Here is a 27,852-nt window from a genome sequence, read left to right as displayed (position 1 = left end):
TTAACCCCTTATTGGTTATATCATTTGTAGATATTTTCTCCCATTGAGTAGATTGCTTTGTCATTTGTTGATATTTTTTGCTCTGCAAAAAACTTTTTAGTTGAAGTAGTCCCAGTTCTGTATTTTTGCTTTTGTTTTTTCTTGCCTTAGGAGACTAGATCCCGAAAAATGTTGCTATAAGGCTGATGTCTGAGAGATTACTGCCTATGTTTTCTTTTAGGGTTTTTATGGTTTCAGGTCTTATTACATTTAGGTCTTTCATCCATTTTGAGTTTATTATTGTATATGGTGTAAGAAAGTGGTCCAGTTTCATTCTTTTGCATGTAGCTGTCCAGTTTTCCTGACAGCAGTTATGAGACTGTCTTTTCCCCATTGCATATTCTTGCCTCCTTTGTCATATGTGGCTTATTTTTATGTTTAAGTTACTATGATCAAAAGAAATGCGGTTACAGTTGAATTTTATAACACATAGAAATTGTTTATTGTAGAGACTTAGGCAAGGATTCTTCTATCAGGGATAAAATAACTTTCAAAAAATGTTTTCTTTTGTTTCCTTAGGGCAAAGCTGTTGGGGTGACTATTGGCTGCATTCTAGGAATGTTTCCTTTGCTTTTCTTTGGAGGAGGTGAAGAAGATGAAAAACTGGAAACGAAAAATTAACCCTCTTAGAATATTTATAAAAAGATGTAAACTGATGTACCTCAATTACTAAATATGCTGTCACAACATTTAGGAATTAAGACAATAACAGTGTATAGATATGGGATCAAATAATTCAGCATGTATTATGGAAAACACTAACTTATTGTGGCTTGGTTTTCTTAGGACATCTTTTTAACAAAATGTTTAGTATCCATTTTGTGTAAATTGTTGAAATGCTTTTTCACCAATTGTAGTCAACATTTTACCTTTTTCTTTATATCAAAATATCATTTAAGTATCAGCCATTGATGTACTGAGTTGGGTTTTGCATACTTGTTACTTCATGCGTATGCATGCATGAAAGGATCTTCTGTTGTCACTATTCTCTAATTACAACTCAGCTTTGAAATTTTTGCCACATTACTTAAGATGTTTCATATAAGTTAAAGTTTTTTTTTTTTACTCTATTTGGCAACATCAATTTTGTACTATTTTACACTGAACATATACAATCATATAATTTCAGTCATTTTAAAATTCTTATTCTATTCAAAATAGACACACACTTTATGTATTTTAAGTATCTATTACTCATTTGAATTTTCTGACCTCACTGTCTCAAGAGCCAGAGGTTAATCAGAGTAAGTATTATGTGGTGTCCCTACTACATAAAACCGTGTATGTTAGTAAGTGTATTATTTTCATTGATTTTTTTAAATCTCCAATTTCTCAATTTTGAATCATTACATCATAGCTTCTGCTCCTGAGGGGAAGAAAATGATTATCTTAGGGTCTTTTATAAATGAGGATTGTGGAGTTAGAGTAAAATAAGGGGTTTGACCTGACAGTTGGAAATTAAGAGGCTAAAAATTTTTTTAGAGAAAAAGAAAATGGGAACTGTCAAGAAGGTTTATGATATAAGTGGTGAAGTTGAAGTGACATTTGGAAGGTTAATGAGATATAGATTCTATTGTTTAGGATGGATTTCTTTTTCCCCATTCTCATCTCAGATGAGGTGAGCGTCGTCTCATCTGAATTGACTGAATCGGAGTACTCCATACTCATAATCCTTATGTCTCATCTCGTTTAGTGAGTTTTATTTATGGATAACTTACTCTGAGGTGAAGACTAAATATTTTAGATATTGCTTTTTTGCTATGAATAGTCTAGTAGTCAAAAGCTATGTAAGGAGAAATCTTTTTTGTTCTTTTCTTGTGATGTTTAAATAATATTCTAGGTTGAAATTATTTATTTTCAGCCTTGCATATTTGACATGTATAGTACAACTATATATGAGTCATAAATTTTAATTTTATGAGCCCTTAAAATTTGTTAGCATGTGGCCTGTTATATATGCTAAAAAATTACTCTTACTTGTAAGAGTAAACACATCATGGAGGAGAAAAACTGAAAATTACTGTTTGGGCCACTGAAATTATTTATGTTGCTTGATAGATGCAAAAGAAGGGAAACTTCTAAGATGGCTGTATTTACAGTTACTTAAAATTTTATTTGCACATATTTACTTTGACCTCTTATTTTCAGAGGGGCTGTTTTTTCCCACAATGCAATTTGTTGTAAATTATCCTCTCTACACTTAAAAATAATTTAGGGCCATCCTTTAATCATAGATTTTTGAAGGAAAAGAAGAAAATAAATCATATAATATAAAAATAAGTATATAACATTCTTATTATGTACAAATAATACAGCACTCTCATTTGATCAAATTAGGATTATGGAACTTGACTTCTTAAACAGAATTGTGGTTTTTATCTTCCACATAGTACCATGTATACACCAAAAAGAATTTTTTAATTATTTTAGCTGGTAGGAATAGAGTGCTTATTTAAACAGGGTTTGGTTTTTTTTTTTGGGGGGGGGGGGGTAAATGTCTAAGTGCATTTGTTCCTAACTTGTATATTGCCAGTCTTTTTTGTTTTCTAAAAAGTATTTTATTGTGGTGCTTAAATTTTCTTCTTGTTAATTAAATCCCATATCCAGAAACCTTGCCTGTGAGCTTAGAAAGGGCTTTACACGTTTTCACGTTTTGCTCTTGAAAGTAATTCAGTCCTACAGAACCCTTCAGTTTAGCTGAATGTCTGCAGAATTATTTAAGGTGTCAAAACATGGCATATATAACCTTCAGGTTGAAAGATATATAAATTTGGGGGCATAATAAAAATTTGAATCATTCAGATATTTAATTTTTAAGAAATGGAGCCCTTTTGTCTTTAACATAAGGTACACATCTTTTCAAGATCTTATCCTATGTGAGTATTGGTGCTTTGCACAAAGTGATTTCTGAAAAGTGGTTCCCTTTAAGATAATGACTTCATAAAATCATTGTTTCATGGCACCTGTCACAAATAACCTTATTTAAGATTAAAACTGGAATCTTTTTTCTCGTATTTCTTTATTGGAGGCACCATAACTATAGTTAAATACAACATGAGCTATTTAGTACTGTTCATTTGAAATTCATGTTGTCTGTGTATTATGATTTATTGACTTGTTGATGCATGTAAATTGGGTGCATTTTGTTGCCACTGTATGTTAAATGGTGACCAATGTTTTTACAAAGGAATTGAACAAAAAAAATATCTTTTAAGAAATTTGGAATGTGGTTTTGCTTTTAAAATTTGATTTTCTTCCTAATCTCTGAGGGAGGGCCCTGGTTATTATTACGTCACTAAGGGAAATGAAATAAATAAATGTAGTTTTTTTTTTTTTTTTTTTTTTTTTTTTTTTACAGGGTTGAGGCAATATCACTGATACAGTAAAATGAAGTATTTATTACCTCCCGGAAGTCCACACTGGAGATTTGTTTCAGATTATGAGAGAAGAATGATCCTATGTTGAGACAATTTGATCTTTAATGGGGTGTCAAAAATAAGATTAGAGAGATTGGCATAAATCACACTGATGGGTTTTTACACAGAGATATCCAGGCCTTCTGTAGAATAATGCCTCATTGACTCCTTTTTTGTAGGAGGTGAATTTTGAAGGTAATGGAAGTTTATCTTTCACACAGAAAGTGTGTGAATCATTTTGAAATAAATCGTCATAATTTGAGAATTATATTTTCTTCCCATCTTGAATGTATTAAATATAATGTCGTTATTTTCTTAGTGGTGAAGCACCATCCCCAGGACATTATTATTGTGCTGTGATGCCTCAGGAAAACTTTCATTTTCCTCCCATCTTTTTTTACTACTCTCACTTTTGGCAACTGCCTTCTCTCTCTAAATTGCCACTTCTCAGCTGTATGGATTTAGCAACTAGGTGGCCAGTCTCACCAGAAATTCTTTGGGAAATATTAGGCTCTGGAACCTGAGTGAGATGATGGTAATAATGATAATGTTATTAGCTCCCTTTAAAAAAATGTTAGCTCCCTTTTATCAAGCATTTATTTGCTGCTGTAGATATTTTACACACTTTGTCACATGTATTCACTTTAATAACAACGTTAAGTTGGTGCTCTTATTATCCCTATTTTATATTGGATAAATTTTATATAGAGAGTTAGTAGTAGACCCATGAGGTTAGTACTAATAAGTGGACTGGAATTCAGCTTTGTCCAAGTTTAAAGCCTGTGTTCTTAGTTACTATACGATAGAGCATCAGTTGTACAGACTTTGTAACATCTCTTCTATGCTTAGGTTTCTTTTTACCTCTAGACTCACGGAGTTGTTTTCTTGCCTATATTCTAAGGGAATTGTGCTTATAATCCCATCGTTAGTTTAAGAAATTCTGTGCATACTCTGTACTCAGAACTGTTTAAGGAACTGAGTGAACAGCTAAAACATCCTCATTCTCATGAAGTTTATTCTAGGGTTTGGGGGGGTGTCGATGGGGCAAATACACACTTAAATACTTCTTATTACAGACAGTGATAAATTCTAGAGAGAAATGGAGTAAAGTAAGGGGCATGGAAAGTACTGGTGGTCATATGTGGGGCATTATTTTTATAGAGTGGTCAGGGAAGAGCTGAAAGAAATGAGAACATTAACCTTACATGTTAAGGAAATCTCAGACATGTGAGATATATTTCATTTTAGAATGTATTAGAAGATGTTTTGTTTGTTTTGCATTATTAATGCTTTCTGGATTGAATCTAAATACTAATATTTAAATATTAGAATTAACACTCCCTGCATATCTACTGACAGCAGTAGAGGGAAATGACCCAGAAGCCTGGGGAAGCTACCTGGGAATTCAGAAAGTCTGTGGATAACCCATCTGCAAATTATTTAGGGTTTGTTGTGTGCTCATAATGAAATCTTACTAACACATCATTTGTTTTTACCAAAGCAATAAATGCTATTGGTATATGAGTTGTAACACTAAAATTGGTTTTTCTTCTTTAACTTTTAGAAATGGAGTACTACTTAAAATAAGAACATATAACATTTTAATTTTGAAGCTTCAGGACTTTAAGGGCCTACCAATCTTATGCTGACAGCAATATGAAGTACATGGTGTTATGTGTTGGTTTTTTTTATTAAACTTTATGACATCAAACATGTTAATGCCATTGACAGGTTTATGAATGAAAAAAAATAGCAAATATTTTTATTGAGACCAATTAAAAAGAATAGGCACCTTAGAGATTGTGTGATTTCCCCACAACTACAAGTTAAATTTTTTGTTTACAGGAATAGAATGTGAGAATGATGACTGAAGAATTAAACTCAAAGGAACTATTTTTGGGGAGAGATGGAGTGAACCTTCAAAAACTGTTGGGTAAAGGGATTTTCTGTAAGAATTGTAGAATTCAGTAAAGATTTGACATTTGCTAATATGAAAGCTATACATTTGTATAGTGCTTTCCCATTTATAAAATAGTTACACAGATGCTAGATATACATGAAATTTAAGAGTTAGTTTGAAAAAAAAATGGGCATACCTTAATTAGAATTATAGTTTTTCTCTGCTATATATCAACCCCACCATCACCATTCGTGCACAACGGTGATTATTCTGTATCTCTTTACCATATGTCTCAAGTGTATTCTCTTCCTTATTTTCTTTTTTTTCCCCTCAACCTCGGACTGATGGAAATGCAGTTTTTAGAATGTATATTATGTCCCATGCTGTTATTTTTAAAGTATATAGGTCAAACATTTTCTCTTTTCCTCCTTTATTCCCATTTGGGAGGAGAGCAAATCTAAATTAATTTTAGTTCATTTTATATTTAACAGTTTTGACTCTTCTTTCTTCCATATTAATTCATACCTGCATTTCATAAGAAGGAAAAGATCTGACTATGCTTCAGATGTCAGTGCCACAAAGAATGGGATCTCATCTAACCTGTTCACTTCTCTATAATGCTTTGTACAGTGCCTGAAACACGGTGTAGATATTTGTTTAATGAGTCGATCTTTTCCACCCACATCACTGTGCACTTCTCTCTAGGAACTTGAATTCTGGCTTGACTCCCAGCCCATTCTGTATCAGTACTAAACACTTCTAGGACACATTCGTATCATTTTTGAATTTATCACATTTTGCTTCAGGTAGATTGATTCATGGTTCATCTACTGGCAGTTCTCTAGTCCATTGTTTTGTAACAGATAGTCAAATGTTTAATGGGAAATACAGTATGTATATATCTCCTGTTCTACTGGTTATCAAGGAAACAAACAGTCTTTGATTTGGCATGATTTATTCTTAGTGAACTTGTGTTGGGAGCCAGTGGTTACCACTTTATTTTCTGTTTAAGCTGTTCTAATTGTTCCCCTAAATATTAATATCAAGTATATTAGTCTACAGTTTCTAGAACCTATCTGCAGTACTTTTTTTTTTCTGAATAAGGCATTGTTTATCCAACTCTGAATTTAATAGTACTTTTCCTGATCTTATTATTCAGAGAACAGCTTTGTAATTGTATCTCAAATTCTTTCAGTATCACAAACCAAAGAAATTAAAACTTCTTGGCCTCCAGACTCCTTTACACTCTGAAAAAAATATTGAGGTCCTCAAAGAGCTTTTGTGTATGAAGGTCATAAAAATATTTATGCATTAGAAATTAAAACTGACAAATTATTAAAATATTTACTAATTTGTTTTAAAATGACAAAGCAATTCATGTTAACATACATAAATGATGCACATTTTATGAAGATTATTTTCTAAAAGTAAAGTTTAGTGAGAAGAATAACATTGTTTTACATTTTTTATAGATCAATGTCTGGCTTACTAGAAGACAGCTGGATTCTTGTATCTGTTTCTGCATTCAATCTGTTTGATAATTATTTTGTTTGAAATATATGAAGAAAATTTTGCCTCACACAGATACATAGTTGGAAAAAGGAAGAATATTTTAATGACCTTTTTATATGACTGTAGATTTATTCTTCGACACTACTAAAACTGTACAAGAGATAATTTCTAAACAGTTCATTGCACTATAGAATTCAAAACCGTATCAATAAAATTTTGCACTGGGTTTCATTAAAACCTGTTGGTCTACCTTGCACTCTGACTGAACATTTTTCCCATGCATAATTTTATAATACCACGTATTCAGCATTTGTAAATTACTGGTTCGCTGAATTACGCACATCTTCCCAATGTTAATACATTGCCCACATAAAATTTTAAAATCATGTTTAATATGACCAGTGATATCATTAAAAAAAAAGCCTCAAGATTGAGAAGCTTTCAAATTCAGATGGCAGATACATGTTTCCCAAAATTCTGATTTTTACTTGATAGCTTAAATTTTGTTACTGGGAACATATACCATTAGTTTTCCTTGAAGTGACAGTTCACTTCATGTTTGAGAAAATATCTGCCAAATATTCACGTCTGAATAACCAAGTTTATCTCACAAAACAAACTTATAATTGCTTCTCTTCAAGACTATTATGTTTTGGTATCCCCAGAAGTACTTTGTGCATATTTGCCATTTCATACAGAATATTAAAAAGACATTTACTCAACAGTCAAGGTTTAAATAGATGGTTTTTACTGCTTTTTGAAGGACACTGAGTGGAGTTTTTCTTCTCCCTCTCTCCCAACTGCAAGTCCATGGCAATGTAGAATACAATGACTACTAGTGCCTTTATTTGTTCTAATATTGGTGCTTTTACCTACCATGGCTTTTGCACCATCAGTGAACATGTCACCAAGTAAAAGAGGTTTATAAGGTCTTAGTATATTACAAAAATGGTTTTGACTTTACAGATTCCCTAGGAATCTTAAGACCACACTTTCACATTTTGAGAACCGCTGTCCTAAACTTTCCTAATTAGTTTAACTAGGTTTGGCTGTAAGTAACAAAACCCCAAAATAACTGAAACAAGATGGAGGTTTATTTCTCTTTCATATAAAATTGTAGTGGTATGTTGTCCAGGGCTAGTATAAAAGTTATGCTCCATAAAGTAGTGAAGCCCAAATTCCCATCTTTCTGCTTAATCATGTAATTTGTTTTTGTTCTCAGTCATCGCTTCATGATCTAAAATGGCTGCTTCAGCTCCAGCTATCACATCTGCAGCCTATGGAGGAGGAAGGAAGCTTGAAAAAACTTTTAAGTTGCCACATGACACATCTGCTTATGTATCAGACCCTCATCATATGAACACTGAACTAAGAGAGATGCTTGTGAATTTCCCCATCTGTATGGCTGAATGTATAGCCAAAAATTGGAAAAGGGAAGGACATTTTGGGGAAAAATTAGCTGTGTATCACAGTCTACCATTTTGGCTATCAAATATTCATGCCTCCCCTTTTTCTCTATATAGAAAACACCCATCTACAGGGGAGTTGGCTCAAGTTTCTATGCAGTGACTGCATTCAACTCTGGGACTATATACTATTCTCTCTATAAAGTTTTAAACTGACCCACTGGTATCAGATATCCTATAAATGAAAAAAAGCATCTGCCTCTACATACTAAGTATGCAGAAATCACTTCTATTCAGAAAAGGAAAGAATAAACAATACAACTGTCACTAGTTGCTAGAAATTATGAAGTCCACCACCACTGTTATCTGCTCATCTACTTGAAACCAGTGGAAACCTGCCTAGGCAGGACTCCATAGAGGAGTGAACATTTTAGAAGTGAGTTCACTTCCAAAGCTGCTTTTAGCTTGGGGTTTTTTGTCCATTTTGGTCACAGTCAGGAGGCTGATAATTTTGGTTTTGTATATTTTAAGTCTTGCTTCTAGGGGACAGAAACCAAGAGAGCTTTTGGTAGAGATATACAGAAGCCTCAAGCATATGCAGTTTCCTCTCAGAAAATTTGCAAAATTGTAGAGCTCTTTGGGAGAAGACAAATTAAGCAGAGGCCTTATGAAACAAAGATTAAATTCAGAACCTGCTAGAAGAAGGGGATCTGGGGAACAGCCTAGATAATCATTTGAAAATTCTGAAGGCCAGGGCAAATCAAAGGTGGAATGAGCCTTATACCAAGGTTTGCAACTCTTCCTTGATTTATCATGATTTCTAGTTGGATTAGGGTGAATACTATATTGTCCTAGCAAAAAGAAGGATGAACCTCTCTGGAGAAAGGTATCACCAGAAGCCTGTAAAAGTTTTCTGTATAACACCTGAAAATTAAGCTTATGAGACATGCCAAAAGATAGGCCCACATGACTAAAAACTAAGGAGAAAAGAGACACAAGAAATAGACCCACAGATAATCCAAATAATGGCGTTAGCTGACAACTCTAAAAAATAGTTTTTCTCTTTTTAAAATTTTTTAAAAAAGATTTATTTATTTTAGAGAGACTGCACGTGCAGGGAGGAGTAGATGGAGAGAGAACGAGAAACTTTAGCAGACTCCACACTGAGCTCAGAGCCGGATGCTGGGCTGGATCTCAAGACCTTGAGATCATGACCTGCACTGAAATCAAGAGTAAGATGCGTAACTAACTGTGCCACACAGGCGCCCCTCTTTTTTAATTCTAATTTCAGTATAGTACTATACTGTATACTTCAGTATAGTAACATACAGTTAACTAACTATAACATATAGTATAACATACACTATATTAATTTCAGGTATACCGTATAGTGATAACTTGTTTTTGTTTGAGACAAGTTATGGGGAAAAATGAAAAGGTAGAGGCTTTCGTCAGAAAGTTATAATGTAAAATTAAAAAATAGACATTCTGGAATTAACACATTAGGTAAGACAGTGGATTTGCACACAAAAGAGAATTAGTGACCTGCAAGATAGGTTGATAGGAAACAACACACACTGAAGCATAGGAAGAAGAAAGTAATGGAACAGAAAATATTTGGAGGCATGTTGGCACAATAAAAAGCCTTAAAATGTGTGGTTGAGAGTCTTAGGGTATACAGAATAGGAGGAAGAAGGAGAACTATGAATATTTAAGGATCAAATTCTCTGTGATCATCTCAATAGAGACGGAAATAAAAGGACAAAATCTAGTAAAACAAACACCCATACATGATATACGGATGGCATATTACCACATGAAAATACGCTCAACGTCATTAGTCACGAAAATATAAATTAAAACCACACTCACAAGAATGTGTGCTGGCTGGGCAATTCCTCTGCTGGTTTTGCCTCAGTGCAGTTATGTGGCTGAAGTCAGCTGATCAGTTGGCAGAAGCTAGAGGGTTTAAGAGGGTTTGGGCACAGATGGATGGAAGACTAGGATTCTCACCACATGATTTCTCGTCAGTTCTTAGTCTAACCAAATCTTTACATGACAGTGGGCTCCCAAGAGTAGAAGTAGAAACCATGAGGTCTCCTAATGCCTACATTCTAGACTTCATGCCATGCAACTCCTGGCACCTTCCCTTAGTCCAGGCGAATTACAAAACCAGCCCAAATTCAAGGGAATGGAGAAGTTGATTCTGTCCTTTTAGTGCGAGAAATGGTCATGTGGTCATACTGCAAAGGGGCCTGGACATGGGAAGGCATTATTCACTAGAGACCATTATTATAATGATCTAATTTTCCAGATAATGCCTTATCACAGGCATGTTTTTCGTACCTGTATCCTTTCTGTTATATTGTTAAGTTCCTTGAAAGTTAGGAATCAGATCTTATTTATCTTCATGGTTTTTTTGTTTTGTTTTGTTTACAACTATTGAAGACCTTTGCACAGTGTGTAGTAAGTGTTGACTTTTTCCTGGCTGCCATGAGAAATAAAAGGTCAGTGGGGGGGGGGGGGGGAAGAAACCTTAAGTTGAAAACCCATCATTGCAGTAGTAGGGTAGAAACGATACATTGCAAGGCATTTAAAATCATAATCTCCAGAGCAGGCAAAAGCAAATAGCAACCATTGATGAGTCTGCAGAATATCTTAATAATCATGAGTTTCTGTATTATTATTATTATTATTTTTTTTGGCAAAGAAGGGTAATACAATCCCCGATTTTATAGATGAGAACAGTTGCAAAGCTCTTTAAGCATCTAGACCTTTATTTAAATACAAACTTCTGATTCCATATTCCAGGCTCTTTTAGGATTGCTTTATGTTACAGGCAATGGAGAGAGTGGTGAATAGCTTAGGTGCTTTAATTTACAAAGTAAATACACTGTGCTTGGTATTCTTTTTGTATTTATTTTTCTCTGTGTAGAACATGAAAGATTTAAAAAGAACAATGCATAAGGTGCTTAAAATAAACTTTCCTCATTTATTTCAAGTCTTTCCTATTTCTAAGCAGTTGGATTTGAAGAGAAAAAGTATGTTGTTGAGCAGTTCTGCCAAAAGCTTAGTCCAAAATCTTTAGTTTTTCCTGGAAATTGTAGCCAGTGTTTTGTCTATCTGCTATTAACACATTACCCTCTACATGCCATCTGATATTTGGCATATTTTATAAACAGGCTGAACACTCTAAGCTGGATCCCAGCTACATTCAGGTTTTATAATTATATCTTCCTGCAATATTCTTCCCACTCAGACGGCTAATAAATAGTTTCGCTTACTAATTTAAGATTCAGCTTTTCTCTTTGTCTCTACAAAATTTAGAAGTTCAAAATGCAATTCAGAAAAAAAAATATTTTCTACACTCACTCCTACCATTATGTGTTTGGTGTCCAGTAATGGACCAGATTATGAGGGAAGTGGATCAAGAGAATCATGAAGTCCAAGTCCTTTTGAGGATCAGCTGTCAGGGAGATGGACAACCTCTGGAAGTTCTAGAATTCTGTAAATATGAAAGAGTGACACACTTGGGTCACAGTGTTGCTGGTACGTTCTTGTAATGCATTTTATTATAGTTTTTTGGTTTTGTATAATTCAACATTGGGGAATAAAGTCAGTTTGACACTTCATACTGGTTAATCTTTATTCTGCAGTAAGACTTCATGTCAGCAACTTTTTAAATAAAAATATTGCATTATTCAGGAAAAATATAAATGAAATATAAAGGGCCCTTGCCCTTAAAGGGCAAGACATTAATTCAGTTTAAATTAGTTAAATCTTTCATGATTCCATAGCTCCCTGTGAATACCATTAGCACATTGTTTCACATTAATTGTGCTGAAAGACCTGGCAAAGGTCATATGGGAAGGTTTGCTTTTATGGTTGAAAAGTCCTTACTTTTCTGAAACCATGCTAATAGTCTTTAATATTCAGAAACCAACAGTTCTACGCCAATCAGTTCCTACCTGTGGGAGCTCACACATGAAGACTAGCCTCTCTGAAGTCTCAGAGTGTCCTCATTTGTAAAATTGAGACAATAATATCTCTTTTTCAGGTTGTAAGGATTGAAATTATATATTTATAATGTCTGGCAAAATGCTTGGCATATAGAAGGTGCTCAGTAAATGACTGTTGTGAAGATAGCAGTTTTCAGGACTCTCTCTGGTCTTCAATTTGTTGGTTAAATATTAAAAAAAGAAAAAGGAATTTGTTGAATATATTTGAGGCAAGGAATAATGGAAAGTGAAAACATTCCACTTTCTTTTCTTTGGGCCTTTGTAATGTGACTTTAAGTATTGAAATCTCAGTCCATCAGAGACAATTTTGGTGAAGTTAAGCAACCAAAAGATAACCCAGATCAAACACATGGCTTTGATGTTATTTGTGGCACTACTACCCCTAAAATAACTGTGCCAAAGTACAATGATTTGGAGCTTTCCAATATTTTTCTTGCATGTTGTTTAAAGCTGATGAGGTCCTATGAAACTCCTCTAGTTTTTTGAAATAATGTTTAAATCTAAGTCCCAGGTCTTCAGTTTACTAGTTGTTTGATCTTGGTCATTTAGCTCATCAGCAAATTGAGTACTAGACACTATTACAATCTTCTTTTAAGATTGAGTGAGATTTTGCATGGGAAATAGCTTTGTCATTCAGTTAGCTGTTGTCTTAAGTTATACTAAACATCTGTGGGGGTGAAATGGGACTTCCATTTCAAAACTTCAGACACACCTCCTTTCTCATGTGTAGTAAGAATGACTATACTTCACTGCATTCTTTAAAATGAGTTAAGAGGAGATACTTCATCTCATGGCATTTATTTCTTTTTTTTATATTTTTATTTATTTATGATAGTCACAGAGAGAGAGAGAGGCAGAGACATAGGCAGAGGGAGAAGCAGGCTCCATGCACCGGGAGCCCGACGTGGGATTTGATCCTGGGTCTCCAGGATCGCACCCTGGGCCAAAGGCAGGCGCCAAACCGCTGCGCCACCCAGGGATCCCTCATGGCATTTATTTCTTAATGAGCTATCTATTTTAATAGTTGTAGCCTTTATCAATTACTAGCTTGACTCCTCCCCTCCCTTGGGTTGTGTGTATCTACCATATTTTGCTTATGATGGTTGGATTGGGGGGAATTAGTCATCACTTACTGGGTTTCCTTTGGGATTTGCTTCGCTGCAGAGAAATTGATCACTTGGTAATTTTATTAGAAAACATTTTGCTCCTGCCAGGAAAGACCCATGGTTTACAAAAGATGCCTGTGACTTGATAGCTGGTCTGCCTAATTCTGGGGTGCAGAACTACCAAACTCATTGTTGCTGTACACCTCATACATATTTACACCCTACCCTTTATTACCAGTAAGCCTGTTATTTTTATCTTCAGCTCAAGTTTTATCTAAACTCAAAAAGTTTAGAACTCAAATGGGTGTGTGTAGGGGAGAGTATTTTTATTAATCTGCTGAAAGGCAAGGGATGACTTATTCCAGATTGATTCCTCACAGGCTGCCTTCTGAAAAACTCCCTAGAAACCAGTTACAGTTGAAAGTTTAAGAGATACAAAGCAACGTATCGTAGAAACCTGAAGTGGTGGTTTAGCTGGGATAGTTTGAGTTCTTCAACTATGAATGCTGAAGCAATGACATAGGACAGTGCCAAGGTTCTGCCCCCTGCTGGCTGGGACCACAGGTTTGTACTCTAGCTATTGATCACACCATGTGAGGGGCTTGAATTCTCTCAGTCATGCAATTTAAAAGCCCCACAATCTAAAGACTGAGGTGTCTCTTCCAGTGCCTGAAGTTTGGCCCTGCTAGATACTTGTATGCTGTTCAAATGCAATGGGAAACAGGTTCACACACATGCTATGGCTTTTGTCTCTGAATTTCCCCCACCCTGAACATGTTACAGAAAGCCTGGTGTGTCACACCTCTAAATTTCAGCATTATTTGCCCTCAGGGTGATCAGAATTAATCTAGAGCTCTCTAGTTGACAAAAAAATTTTATACAGATTATCTCATTTGGCTAACAACAACCTTGAAGACACAGGTATTCCTTACCCCCATTTCATAGGCAAGGAACTTGAGTTCTTGAATAACAATGAATGACAGAGGTGGTTCTCTGTTATCCAGTTCCTTGACCTCTAATTCCTATGGTCTTTGCTTTATAATCCTTTTGTAGATGTTGGCATTTCTATAAACATCTATTGAGCCACACAGCAATGCCTAATTCCCTTGTTGCTATGGGAATAGTTGAATGCTTTATTTTCCAAAAGTCTTTTTCTTTACCTCAGATAACAGTTTCCAGTGATGGATTTTGCTTTAAATAAAAATAGCCCATCTCTCTCTGCTCTTGAGAATTTATTTCTCAAAATTACACCAAAGCTGATGAAAAAGAATAGATATTGAAACTGGGTACCATCCAGATGCCACAGAAGTGGTACTGCCAGTGAAAGATGAAAGAAGAAAGAATATTAGGTCAGGATGGATCTGGAAAAATGGGAATTTTGTTTTTCGAGTCCAAAGGGAAGATTGGGTGGTAGAAAGGAAAGGTGGAAATGTCAGAAAGAAGGTAGTGTTAGAAGAAAGAGAAGTATATGTACACTGCTTTAATATTGTGGTTCTGCTCATTGTTAGAGTACAAGTAGGAATGAAATCTGGATTACAGCTTCTCAGGCCCAGGGGAAGTTCTGGGTGTGCTGGGCAGTCAGGCCATTTTCAGCACTCCTGGGACCATCAAGGACCAAGCGGAATTATGACCATTGAGTATTGAGTCTGATACAGTTCACAAAGTACCTTTACTCGAATTAATTTTAGTTTCACAACCCACTAGCTGGACCAGAAGCTGTCCTATTTTAAAAGCAAATAAGGGGAGAAAATAATGACATCTAGGTCCATGCAACAATGAATTCTTGTCTTCCAAAAATCATTCATAGGTGATTCAAAATAGTTTTGTTAGGGATGAAGGCATAGGTACACAATATAAAATGTGAATGTAGTATTTTGAAATTTTTTACTGTTTTAATAAAGACAGCATATATGACCTTCCAGAGTAAGATCATGGTTGCATTTTTCATGCTGATGTTGAGTGTAACTTTGAAAGGAGAGGAAACTTCTAGATGGACTCAAATTGGAGATAAATGATGGTAGAGCATAGAGGTATAAAGAGTGAAATCTGAGGGCTTTTTAGGGATACCAGGATGAGAGAGGATAGGTAAATGGATCCAGTGGATGAGGCTGTACAAGGCAGATATTCTAAAGCTGAGAGTGTAGAATGGAAAGAGCATTCAGTTTGGAGCCAAAAGACAAGCTTGAGTCTTGGTTCTATCGCTTAGGTAACTTTGAGCAAGTTACTTAGCCTCTCTGAGCTTTGGCTTCTAATCTGTAATAGAAAAGGCATAATTACAGGAATAATAATCCCTACCTCACAAGGTTGGTAACAGAATTAAGAGAACCACAGTGCCTGGGTGATTATGAGTCTGCCTTCAGCTCAGGTCATGATCCCAGGATCTTGGGATCAAGTCCCAAATTAGGCTCCCTGCTCAGCAGGAAATTGGCTTCTCCCTCTTACCCCCACCCTTTCTCATGCTCTCTTCTCATATGTGTTCAAGAGTATCTTCAATTTTTAAAAAAAGCAAATCAAGGAAAGTTATCCTGAATGGCTTAAAAATTCCTTCCAGCCCTAAAATTCAGTGACTCTCCAAACCAGGAAAACCCAGCAATGGTGAGGACAATCAAGATGTGATGACAGACTGAGCAAAGTACCTAATGCCAGATGCCTAGTGGCCTGAGTTGACCAGTGTGCAAACCAAATGCTTGTGTTTGGACCTGAAACTAAAGTGGAGTGTGGGTGAATTCAGGGCCCAAGAAAGAAAGGATCCTTTTTTTCCCTGCAGACTAAAGAAATGAATTTAGGTTTGGGTGGACGTAGGGTCAAACAGGGAGAGTGATCCATTGGGTTGGGACTAAATTAGGAGAGGGACTTAGAGCCCTAAAGGACAGTGAAGATAGAGGGCTGTTCAATGAGGATCCCAAACAGGGTAAGATATGATATCTTTTCTCTCTAGGAGCTTACAGCCAAATGTGGCACACAATGAGGCCAAAGTAGCTACAGCAGAGAGTTTAAGTAAGACAAGCAGAGCAACTTATGGTAGAGCCGACTATATTTAGCATCTACTTGGGATTTGGTGTAGGATGTCGGTGTATTTTAAGATTAGGAAAAGGAAGGAAAAAAACATCAAGTCAGAATAGAGCCTAGAGATTTGTTTATGCTTTTTAATGCCAGAAACTTCAAATGGCTTTTCTTCTTTGCAGAAGGCAAGCATGTCTGTAATTTTGCACAGTTGAGAAGACATGTTTCCGCTATCCCTCGAAATCTCACTCCCTGCCTTCTAGCCACATGAAGAATCACTGTGGCTCTTCACAGGTGCCAGACGCTCCCTCACATCTCTCTGCTTTGCCATGTTATTTGTTCTGCTTGTGCATCTTTTCCGCAGCTATACATTAACCTTTATACTTCACCCACTTTGTCTACCTGGAAAATGTGCAGGGGGAGCTTCCCCTTGGGGAAGACCTTGACAACTGACCCTATGTGTCACCAAGCAGGCTGTGTCACCCACATACCTTGGGATACAATTATACTTTGCTTTCACCTCTATTATATGGCTGTACAATTCCTGGGATAGTTTGTGTGATCTATCATCTATCTATCTATCTATCTATCTATCTATCTATCTATCTATCTATCTCCTCTAGATGATGAATTTCTACTGGAGACAGAGAAATCCTACTGAGATGGCCTGAATGATATGTGGCATTTATTGCATGATTATAATATGGCCTAAGATCAGTGATTCTCAAAGTTATGGTTGCATCAACAGATGCTTGTTAAAGATACATATTTCCTATCCTCAATCTCAGAGAATTTATTCATTTGGGGTTGGGGTATCTGCATTTTGACACCTAGGTCATGCTGATGCAGTTGGCCTTCTGACTCCATTTCACAAAATACTAGCATGGGTTCCTTATGTCTTCTCTGGCCTCTTGCTCTTTATGTTTGGACTGTTTCCCTCCAGGAAAGGAGGAGCTAGGGACAAGTAATTTAGTGAAACTCAAATCAGGGGAACATACTTGGGTATAATGTTCTGTCTTGAAAGCCAAAGGCACAGATTAAAATAATAGTTATTTGTTGATGATATTTATTCCCATTTTCCCTGACTTCCTTTTCCACTGACAGTCAATGACTGGCCATATTTAAAGCTGTGCTGGTTGATTTTTTGTTACTTTCGAGGCACTGTGAATAGCTCCTCAAAGCGAGAACAATTCATGCATTTGAAAATTGAATTGTGATGAGCTTATCTGTCAACTGCATAAGGCTTCCTCAGTCATTCTGTTCTGAGCAATAAATCTATAATCATTGAAAGCAAGAGCCTTTCATTATACATATAATTCAGTTGGAAGGCGCAGATTATCCAAATTGACACTAGCAACAACAGCTACCATATATTTACCTTTTACTTTGTACCAGGGCTGTGCTCAGTGTTTCACATCCAATTTGTTTTTTAATCCTTATTAACACCTTTGAGGTCAGTTTTACAGAAGAGGAAAGAAGGGGCTCAGGGAAATTTAAAGAACTTAGCCAAGGGTTAGAGCTAGGACAAAAACACATGTCTGTCTGACCTTAGCACCTAGATATCCAGATTACACTAGAGGCCAATTCCTTTGAGTGTGCTTCTGCGGTCTATGGATGGCAGACTGGTCTTCGGGCATAGGCAGAACTTAGGACCCAGGCTTCCTGAACCCCAATTTATTTTTTATGATCTTACACATGGGAGAAAAGAAAAAAAAAACAGAGGAAGGTTGGGACCATAAGTGATTAATTCTGGTGAAATAAAAAAAAGAGAGAGAGAGACCTCTGACTTGTTTAGCTAATTTGGGAAATTCCTGATTCTTCTAGAAATTGTGGTTTCTAGAAAACACTTGCGAAAGGGCTAAATCATACTGTTATAGATGACCTTGAAACAGATTATCTGGACACCGCCCCATTTCCAACAACTTCTGTTCCTCCAGTTTAGTAGAAAAGGCTAAGATAGTCACATAATTCTTGGTTCATTCCTAAGATTCTCAAAACCCCATAAAAGCCTAGTTAGACCCGTTCAACCGTTGCAGAGCCTTTTTACAAACCGGCAAAGATATTAGGTTGAGAGTAGGCTGGTTTTATGACGGTCCAGCAGCCTTTGTGGATATTAACTAGAGGCAGAAAGTCGTCCAAGCAGCACCACAAGCAGGGTGAGAGGCCCTGCAACGTGGCACAGAAAACCCTAGGTTGGCGGCGGGCCCATGAATTTACTCCCAGCTCTACCTGTGGCTGTGAGATCTTAGAGGAACCTCTCGATCCTATGAGCCTGGCTTTTGTTTTATTTTTTTAATATTATTTTTTAATTTAAATTCAATTTCCCAACATATAGTACATCATTTTTTGCAGATGTAGTTTTCAATAATTCATCAGTTGCGTACAACACTCAGTGCTCATCACATCACGTGCCCTCCTGAGTGCCTGTCACCCAGTTATCCCATCCTCCCACCCACCTCTCCTCAGCAACCCTCAGTTTGTTTCCCAGAGTTAAGAGTCTCTCATGGTTTGTGGGTTTTGTTTTAAATGACACTATTGGTGTAGGTGAGAATCAGTGAGAGTATCAGCAAAGGAACTTCCCACACCTCAGCTGTCAGGAGATTTACCTGTCGTCTATTTCTGCCAGCTGTTTCATTATTTTTTTCTCAATAGACCTTCAATAGCTGACGTGACTGAGATCACTGCCCACAGTAGGAGCGCAGCTGGCCATTGGTGGAATTGAACTGCTGAATATTTATGATAATTGAGAACCTCAAAGAGGAGTCTGGACTTGGTGATGCACTTATCACTCATGTTCTATTTAGAAGCTAACGTAGTTGTCCTGATTGAAGATCAGTGTTGCCTGAAGGGTGGGGTGTGTTCACTGTGACATGCAGGGTGAATCAGAGTATTGCCTAGACAAATATTTTTATTTATTTATTTTTATTTAAATTCAATTTGCCAGCATATAGTACATCATTAGTTTCAGATGGGGTTTTCAATAATTCATCAGTTGTGTATAACACCCAGTGCTAGACAACTATTTTTAATGTATAACAAAATATTTATTTTACTGTATTTTTAAAAAAGATTCATTTGAAAAATAAGTTAAAAATAAGTCAATTAGAATATATAAAACAAATAAGAATATGGGTGGTAAAAGCATATGACAAAAGTCATGAAACCTGAATGACAACAGCTTAAGATCTATTCATAGGATAGAAATCCATTATTCCTCAAGCAAAATTCTTGGGGCCAGATGTGTTTCAGAATATCTCATGCATTCTTGTCACAGCCAGGGGTAACTGGAATGGCACTTTCAAATACATTATTTCTGAGGTGAAGCATGAATATTCACCATAACAAGGATAAGTTAGGTCTATAAATAATATCATATCAGTTGAGGCCAAGTATTGAAGCAAAATGAGTTACAAAAGGCACCATTTTTTTTCAGATGCTTTTGCAGTTTTGGAATTGTAGGTAAGACATTTTTGACCTATAGTGAAATTAGGCCAAGAGAAAAAGAAACAAATCCAAGAACATCAGACCTGAACATATTTTGTAGTTTATAAAAACACTTTCCCTCACATTATCTGATTTGTGAGGTATACACTCTTGTATTATAGATGAGGAATCTAAAGCTTAGAGAGGCTAAGTGACTTAGCCAAAATCACACAGCTCAACTGGTAACAGCTGGGCCGGGACTAGAGCATAATCCATGTCCTGTCTCCAGGTTCTTGGATCTTTTCACACCACAATCTACACATCACATAATAAATTCTGAAGAATCAAAATTGCAGATATTGACTTCTCGAACATTTTTCCTGAAACACAGAGATTCTTCCTTCCAGAGACCTTCTTAACAGACATTTTAATTTCCACAGGGAAATTTCCACAGTGAGGCTTCTGGAGGGAAAGGATGAGAGTGGAGGACATAACTTTGACCTTTTAATGTTTTTTAAAGAAGATTTTATATATTTATTCATGAGACACACACACACACAGAGGCAGGGGCACAGGCAGAAGTAGAAGCAGGCACCACACAAGGAACCCGATGTGAGACTCGATCCCAGATCCCGGGATCATGCCCTAAGCCAAAGGCAGAAGCTGAGCCACCCAGGTGTCCCAACCTTTTAACGTTTGACCTAAAGATATATCCAAGGTGGTTGGACCACTCTCTTCAAGCAATACATAAAACCCAGTCCCCAAATCCTTGTTATGGTTCAGGGGCACTTCAGAGGAAATGTTGCCCTCTATTTCCAGAAATTCTAATAGTGGTAAACATTTATTGAACACCTGCTGTAGACCAGGCACTCCTCCCCATAACATTTGGAGTGTTATTACCACTCCCCTCCTCCAGATGAGGAAATGGAAGTTCAGAGACATAGCCAACATCCCAAAGCTGGTAAGTGACAAGTCAGGTTTGGGACAGATGTGGTTCTGCCTGGGAGCCACACTCTTGCCCAATATTCTAGCAGTGAAAGGGCCATGGATGGATTTCTGATCCATCGTGGGAGGGATGCCTTTTCCCCTGACCCCAGGCTGCTAACAGTTAGGCTAGGTGGATTGGTTTGGGAGGTAGAGACCCAAGCACATCTTCCATGGTCATCACGAGGGTGGCTTCAGATGAACTCAAGAGTGCTGTATTTGCAAGATGCAGATGCAAAGACCCTGAAGGACCTTGGCCATGATTCTTGATGACCTAGAATCATAGAGCCCTTTTACAACTGAACTCCACATCTTTCATGCCTTGTGTCCCAGAAATCTAAGTGTAGATTGATTCAGCCACCTAAATTGATGGTGCACCCCCTAGCAGTAGGGAAATAAGAGGGAATTTGCTGTATTCAGGAAACCACAGTAGGTGTGCATGACCAGGATGTGAAACAAGGGTGGAGTTTGGGGAAGGACTGGGAACAAAGGTGCAATCACAAAGAGCCTTGTTGTTCTCACTAGAGATGGTTAGATTTTGTCCTAGAGGCAATGGAGAACCACCATTTTGACCAGAGAAACAACATGATCCCATATTTCCCTGTGTGATATCTTATTTGACTTGGAAATCAGGGACCGCTTCCTGGAAGAGGTATCAGTTAACCTAGGACTGAAAAGATGGTAAGATGTCGGGCAGCAGAGGTGTTCATCCAGGGCAGAAGCAGCTGCGACAACTAGGTGTGTTCAGGGTTCGTGATGATATGAACCAAAACAAACCAATTCCATGTATTGAGCATCTGTTGTGTGCACTGGCAATGTACATTTATTAAGTCCCTTAATCATGGCAGAAGCCCTGCAAGGAAAGTCTTAATTCCTAGGACATAGAAGTGGGATTCAGATCCATTCCCATCAGACCCTAAAGCCCATTGTCTTCCCATTCCACAGGCTGCCTCTCCTGTGAAGAGAGATAATCTTGACTCAGGGCAGAGGGAGCGGCAAGAACAGTGGAGGTTCAGACAGAAATGAAAGTTGAAAACATATTTCAGAGAGCGTTGACAGCTTAGTGGCTGTTCCAAATGTGATCTCTTCATTATTGTGCTCAAACTGTACCAGCTCCCTAATGGGGCAATGTTAATCAAAATGAGATTATTATGTGCAGGAGAGGAGTGCTCCCAAGGAACCGGTTTTAATTCCAGGATTAATTCTCCTAACTTAGTTACTGTTCCTTTGTCTTTGTCTTTCTCTCTCTCTTCATTTTTATGAGTCCATATACAATAAGCGAAAACCAGAAGTCATGAAAAAGAATCCCAGGAGCAGACCACACTGCATCTAGGACTGTTCAGAAAACAGTTTTGAGGACACAGAGAAATTCCAGAAGAGTTGGCCAAGATGTGGTGAATGTGAGCTGGATCCTGGGGTTGGCCAGTGGGGGATGGAACCATCCAAAAGACAGCCCCCTACTCCCACCCACCTTCAAACTCAAAGGATTTACAGTAGAAGCCAAGCATATACGTCTGGAGCAGTCAGATACACTTGTAAGCTTAACTGTTAGATACTAAGTGAAAGAGAAGAGGGCAGTGGGGGAAGGATGGGTCCATTATGGATGACAACAGGCAGGGAAGGCTCCATGCACTTGCAGGAAAGGCCCAGCATCTTGAATGGGGTGCCTTCCTGGAGTGTAGGTGCTGCCTGCCCTGACTAATGGGCCAAGTTTGGGGGCAGCGTGGAGAGGGGCTCTTCCCTGCTGTGAACACATCCCATTAAAGCAGACCCAATGATAGCATCAGGTTGTCCATACACTAATAGTAGCAACAGTAACCTGAGGGGGCAGTACAGCTAATTATTCTGTGGGGTTATATATTATTAGGAGCCAGACCTGCCTCCCCAAACCTTCTGGGCTCATACAAGTTAAAGTGACTGAGTGAGGTGGACAGATGAGCACCTGAAGGACCAGAGGTCACTTGACTGTGGTTTCCACCGGCCCAGCCTCAGATCAATTGTTTCTTGGATAAAAACAACAAGAGACTTTTAAATAAATAAGTGATATTGTCAAAATTGAAAGAGTACTATTTTTTTCTGAAAAAGGATAATGACTCTACATGAGTGTCATGCTGAAGTACCAAGAAATGGCCAGGGCCCTCAATTTTCAGTGTAATTATGACCCTCTTTTCTCCACATCAAGATTTCTTTATGTCTTTCAGAGCTTGATGTGAGCCAGCTTAGTCTTTCTACCATTGAGCCCCTAGGGTGCAGCCTCTTCTGGCCTGATTCCCAGACTCCCCCATTCTGTCTTCCAAAGGCTCTAGAATCATACCCCTTAGATGTTGCTTTTCCTCACTCTGACTCCATTAATCATGAGAGATTTCTCATTGCCTCTAAAGACAAGCAGATGGGCTTCTCTTGTTTGAAGGGTTTTTTTTTTTTTTTCCTCAACTAATCACAGTAGGGGCAGAGATAGCAGAGAAATGACAATAACAAGGGCAGGTTACAAAGTTTAGGAAATCTTACATGATTTGTGCTGCCACGGTCTTTTCCTATGTGTGCTTGGCAGTTTGGCCAAGTGGAAAGTGGTCGTTGGATCTGAGTTGAGATCCTGGTCTGTCACTTACCAGTTGTCCTTAAGCAGATCAGCTACTTACCCCCACCTCCCTCCTGGCATTGTTGCAGAGACGGATGAGATTACACATACACAGCATGACCCAGTGTGTGCCTAGCATGTAACAGATGCTCCACACAGGACTGTGTTTACTGAGATAGTTGCTGGGAAGGCCCTTGTACCCTAGCCCTCCTAAAGGCGAGGGTCACCGCTTTCTCCATGAAGATCACTTTTCAAGCTTACAGGCTGCTGATGGAATATATAGAACCATGTCTCTCCAGCTGCCCTATTTGTCTCTGGTAAGTGATTACAGTTTTGAGGATGAAGGATGGGGCTGGTGCCCTCCTCATCGGACCCCAGACACATGTGGGTGAAATGTCCCCTGAGAAGAGTATCTTGTAATTCTTTCTCACTGAAAACTCAAAGCCAGCTATTCTATTTCTTTTTTTGTATTATCTTCTCATCTCAGGATAGTGAGCAACAGGCCTTATCATTGCTCCTGAGGTAGGGAGACAAAGATATTCAACCACCATCTTGGAACATGTTTCACATCAAAACTGATTTCTCTTGGGCCCTTGACTATCCCTGAACTCTGAGGTCAAGGTTTTCATAGAGATGAATCTGGTCAGAACTTCACTGTCAGCTGGGAGAGTCAGATCACTGTCCCCTTCTTGTTGGACATTGGTCAGGGCACAAAGTGCCAGTGCTGCCGCTCACCTCCCACCAAGGATCCATATCCATGGCATGCCTGTGCTCCTACAGTCTCCCTTGAGGTGTTTCCACACTTAGATCCCACTTGGGGTTTGAGATTGGGTTAGAATTTGGATCCCCACAGTCACTCAACAGAAATTCTCTTGGGGGCATCTACATCTGCCCACTTCCCCTATAATGGTATGACTGGGTATGCAGAGCTCGGATACACGCTTTGCTACCCATGAGAAAGAAAACCAGTGCTTGCTGAACACTCGTTGTGCTGAGCACCAGTTGCAGAATGTCCATGCATGGTCTCACTCTGTGTCTCAACAGTCCTTTAAAAGCAGAAAGGAGAGCTGAAAGTGGGCATTGAGTTTGATGTTTGCCTGTGAACTCAGGTGATAAGTTCTTGTGTGGAGTTAATCAGGAAAACCCAATCATCGAGGTGGGGAGTAAACCAAGCAAGTATCCACTGATGAGAAACTCAGGAGTCTGAAACTATAAGAAACTGTAATCAGGTGACCTGATCCTAAGGAGACTGAGCAGGAGTCTTTGGAACCCACTTAGCAGATACCTATTCACTTGTAGTTTATGGTTTAATGAAAGATGGTAGGAACCAAGGGGAAGAGTAAGGCTGAAGAATAGAGCAAAGAAAATCCTCAAAGAGCCAGGAGTGGCTGTGCCTTTTAAACACTGTCTGGTAGAGAGTATCTGCTGCCCAAAGGGCATCATCATTCCTATTTCTGGGTGGATATATTCTCCCATCAATCAGTCTACACAACTCAGCATCCCCACCAATCTAGCAAACCTATGATTGCAGTTTTGATGTCTAGGTATCTGGTGTATAGAGAAAGACAGTTGAGAGGTGCCGACATGGGGAACTGGGCTTGGTTGACAGGTACATCCCATCTTAAACCCACAAGCAGACAGTCTAACTTGTGTCTCAATCTCCAGGTGGTACATGCCTGGTAAGCATGAGGCACGTGCGTCCCTCTGAGACCTCATCTGCTCATAGTCCTTGCAACACATTCTTACCGACTCATCTGCACAAGCTCTAAGGAACAAGATTACCATTATTCAACCAATAAATGAATGTGGATGTACTTAGAGGTTCCTAATGAAAATAGAAATTGGAGTAGAACAAAGTCATTATTAAGTGTAAAAATGAAAGGCTGAAGGCTATTGTAGGGTGATGCTCAAACATGTAGACTGAAGAAGGAGCATCAGAATCTTACATCTATCGAGTCATCTCTCTTCTCAGAGATAACTGTATATCAGGTCGTTTGATTTCTACTGGGTAATTCTCATTGTCCAGAGAGGACACAATGTGATCCAAGGAGCTGTGGTATTTATCTAATATTCATCAGAGCCTTTTCCTTGCCTTGGTGAACTTTTCTTTTTGGAGAAGACTACTCCACTTAGAAATGTCAGCAAATTGATAATATTTATAAAGGGCATTTTAGTCACATAGCATGAAGCTGGAAAGGAGATGAATTATATGAGACATAGTTTCTGCCAGGGCCACTTTGTACAGCAGTATAGGTTGTGCACTGAACAATCCTAGAGTATCCTATTAGCACTATAGTCTATGCAACTGTCCTCTCTCCCCAGATTGTTCAGTGCAATGTGTGGTATATGGGAGGCTCTGACACATCTAAGCAGCTTATAAAATAGTTTGGATATGAAGGCTTCAGCTACATTGTGGAGCTCCCCAAAGTGTGTCAGATGTGAAACATTTTGCTCAGTGTAGGAACTGGGACTGGAAACTGAATTCCTTTTGTGAGTGGGTTATTGCATATTCATGAGAAGAACATTCCAGTGATGTGAATAAAAATGAATGTATAGAAGAATTCTAGCATGTGAAGAATCTGAAATGTGAACAACAAGCAACCTTTGGGAGCCACAATGTCTCTTCAGGAAGAATGATAGACTGTAAGAAAAGTATGTTTTGAGTGTTGTGGCTCTTCCCTCTTTGCCCTTGTCAAGTGACAGCTTAAATATAATTGACTGGAAACAATTTCCCAAAGCCACCATAAAAATGAGTAAGTATGGTTTATTAACTTGTGATTTGATGTAGAAACATCTGCTTATTGAGAAATATAAATGGTCTGTATCAGTCAGCTCTAGCTGCCATAACAAAGTATCAGAGGCCAGGGGGTGGGGAGGGGACTTGAGCAAGAGGAGTTAGTTTTCTCACAGTTCTAGAGGCTAGAAGTCTGACCTCAAGGTGTCTAGAGGGTTGATTTATTCTGAAGCCTCTCTCTTGGCTTGCAGATGGTCACTTTCTCACATGTCCCCACACGTGGCTTTTACTCTGTGTGCATGGCTTTTCCCTGGTGTCTCCCTGTGTCCAAATTTCCTCTTCTTATATGGAGACCAGGCAGAATTGGATTAGGACCCATCTTCATAGCCTCATTTTAATTTAATCACCTCTCTAAAGGCCCTATATCTAAGTACAGTCACATTTTGAGCTACTGAGGTTTAAGGCTTCAATATATGCATTTGAGGGGGAGCACAGTTTAGCCAGTAGAGCACCTGAAGCATTGTAGGAAGGATTGAATGGGGGCCAGAGGAGGGACTGCAATATGCCAGGCAGAAATCTAACCAGAGACACAGCAGCAGCTCACCAAGGTATATTAAACCTCATCCTCTAGTCTGGGCCCTTGGAGCTCAGTCAGACCTGTCTGGAGGAATGTGATGGGACAGAGTCTGAGGACTTTGCAATTCCTGTAGCAAGGCATCTGTACCTTGTGGCCATCAGACCAAGGTGAACAAATGGAAAAGGGCAGAGGGACAGACTATCACTGAATTAGAGACTCCATATTGAATTCACAGGGCTGCTGGCCCCAGAGGTCTGCCCATCTAAGACCATACCCATCACAGAGGACACACGCAGCAATATCTGAATACAAGTGCCCTTCATGGCTAGTGTGGAAAGTTCAACTGAGTTGATATATGTTTAACTTATGTTAAACATAATCGTATGTTTATAGTCACATACGATTAAACGGTCTTTGTTGGATTGATCCTTCTTTTTTATGGTCATTGTAAAAGCAATAATACTAAATATATAAATTATTGAATGCTAGAACTATGCTAAGGGTTTATACATCACATATTACTTTGAATCTGCACAACCCTTTGAGATGGGTTTTAGTTGAGACCCAGGATCCAAAGTCAAACCCAAAATAGATGACAGCTCTGGGATTTGGCCTGTAGCTTAGCCCAATCCATAGCCACACAGTTAATGACTGGGCTATGGGCTGGTGCAGAAAGTTCTGGAAGGCAGGGTCTGGGGGCTGGAATCTCAGCTTTGCCAGTGGCCAGGTAGGCCATCCTTATCTCTGGTTGTTCCCTTCCATGTCAGAAAAGGGACCTTGGTGGGGGTGGGTGGTAAAGAAAGCTATGAAGCTCCCTGGACTCAGTAAGCAAGGATTGCATTTGAAATAGTTTATCTCTGCTTGCAGATAGTGTCATGGTGACAGTGGTAGTGGACAGGAGGAGCAATTGGTGTCTCGTCTCTGATTCTACATTCAATTTCCTTGGTTGGAGAAATTAGATTACTCAAGAGGTGGAGAAAAAAGAACATTGGTAATAAAGTGCAAATAGATGGATTACACTCAGATCTTTAACCTTTTCAATGCTAGGCAATTGATTTAAATCCTGCCTGTTTGACAGTGATGGATGGCTGAGGACCTAACAATTTTAGTCCCATTTCTAAGGGATAACTTGTGTTGTATCTAAACAAACCCCAA

General features: G+C 38.3%; 1 protein-coding gene across 6 annotated transcripts in view; it reads left to right on the top strand.

Moving 5' to 3' along the window:
- TMEM65 (transmembrane protein 65) overlaps nt 1-23,238 on the top strand; it is an 80,905-nt gene extending 57,667 nt beyond the window's left edge. For 3 of the 6 annotated variants that reach the window (XM_025450268.3, XM_025450266.3, XM_025450264.3), the window contains one exon: nt 559-3,251. In XM_025450268.3, coding sequence (XP_025306053.1) covers nt 559-660 — 102 coding nt within the window. In that variant the 3' untranslated portion in view covers nt 661-3,251. Of the gene's footprint in view, nt 1-558; nt 3,252-5,300; nt 7,105-22,072 lie in introns of those variants that run through there. The other 3 variants (XM_049092715.1, XM_035697628.2, XM_035697567.2) reach the window with 2 other exon arrangements.
- Nucleotides 23,239-27,852: the final 4,614 nt, after the last annotated feature.

Source organism: Canis lupus, chromosome 13 (assembly GCF_003254725.2).
Source record: "Canis lupus dingo isolate Sandy chromosome 13, ASM325472v2, whole genome shotgun sequence".
In the NCBI taxonomy this organism is placed as follows: Eukaryota; Metazoa; Chordata; class Mammalia; order Carnivora; family Canidae; genus Canis; species Canis lupus.
This window is presented reverse-complemented; position numbering and strand designations above follow the sequence as displayed.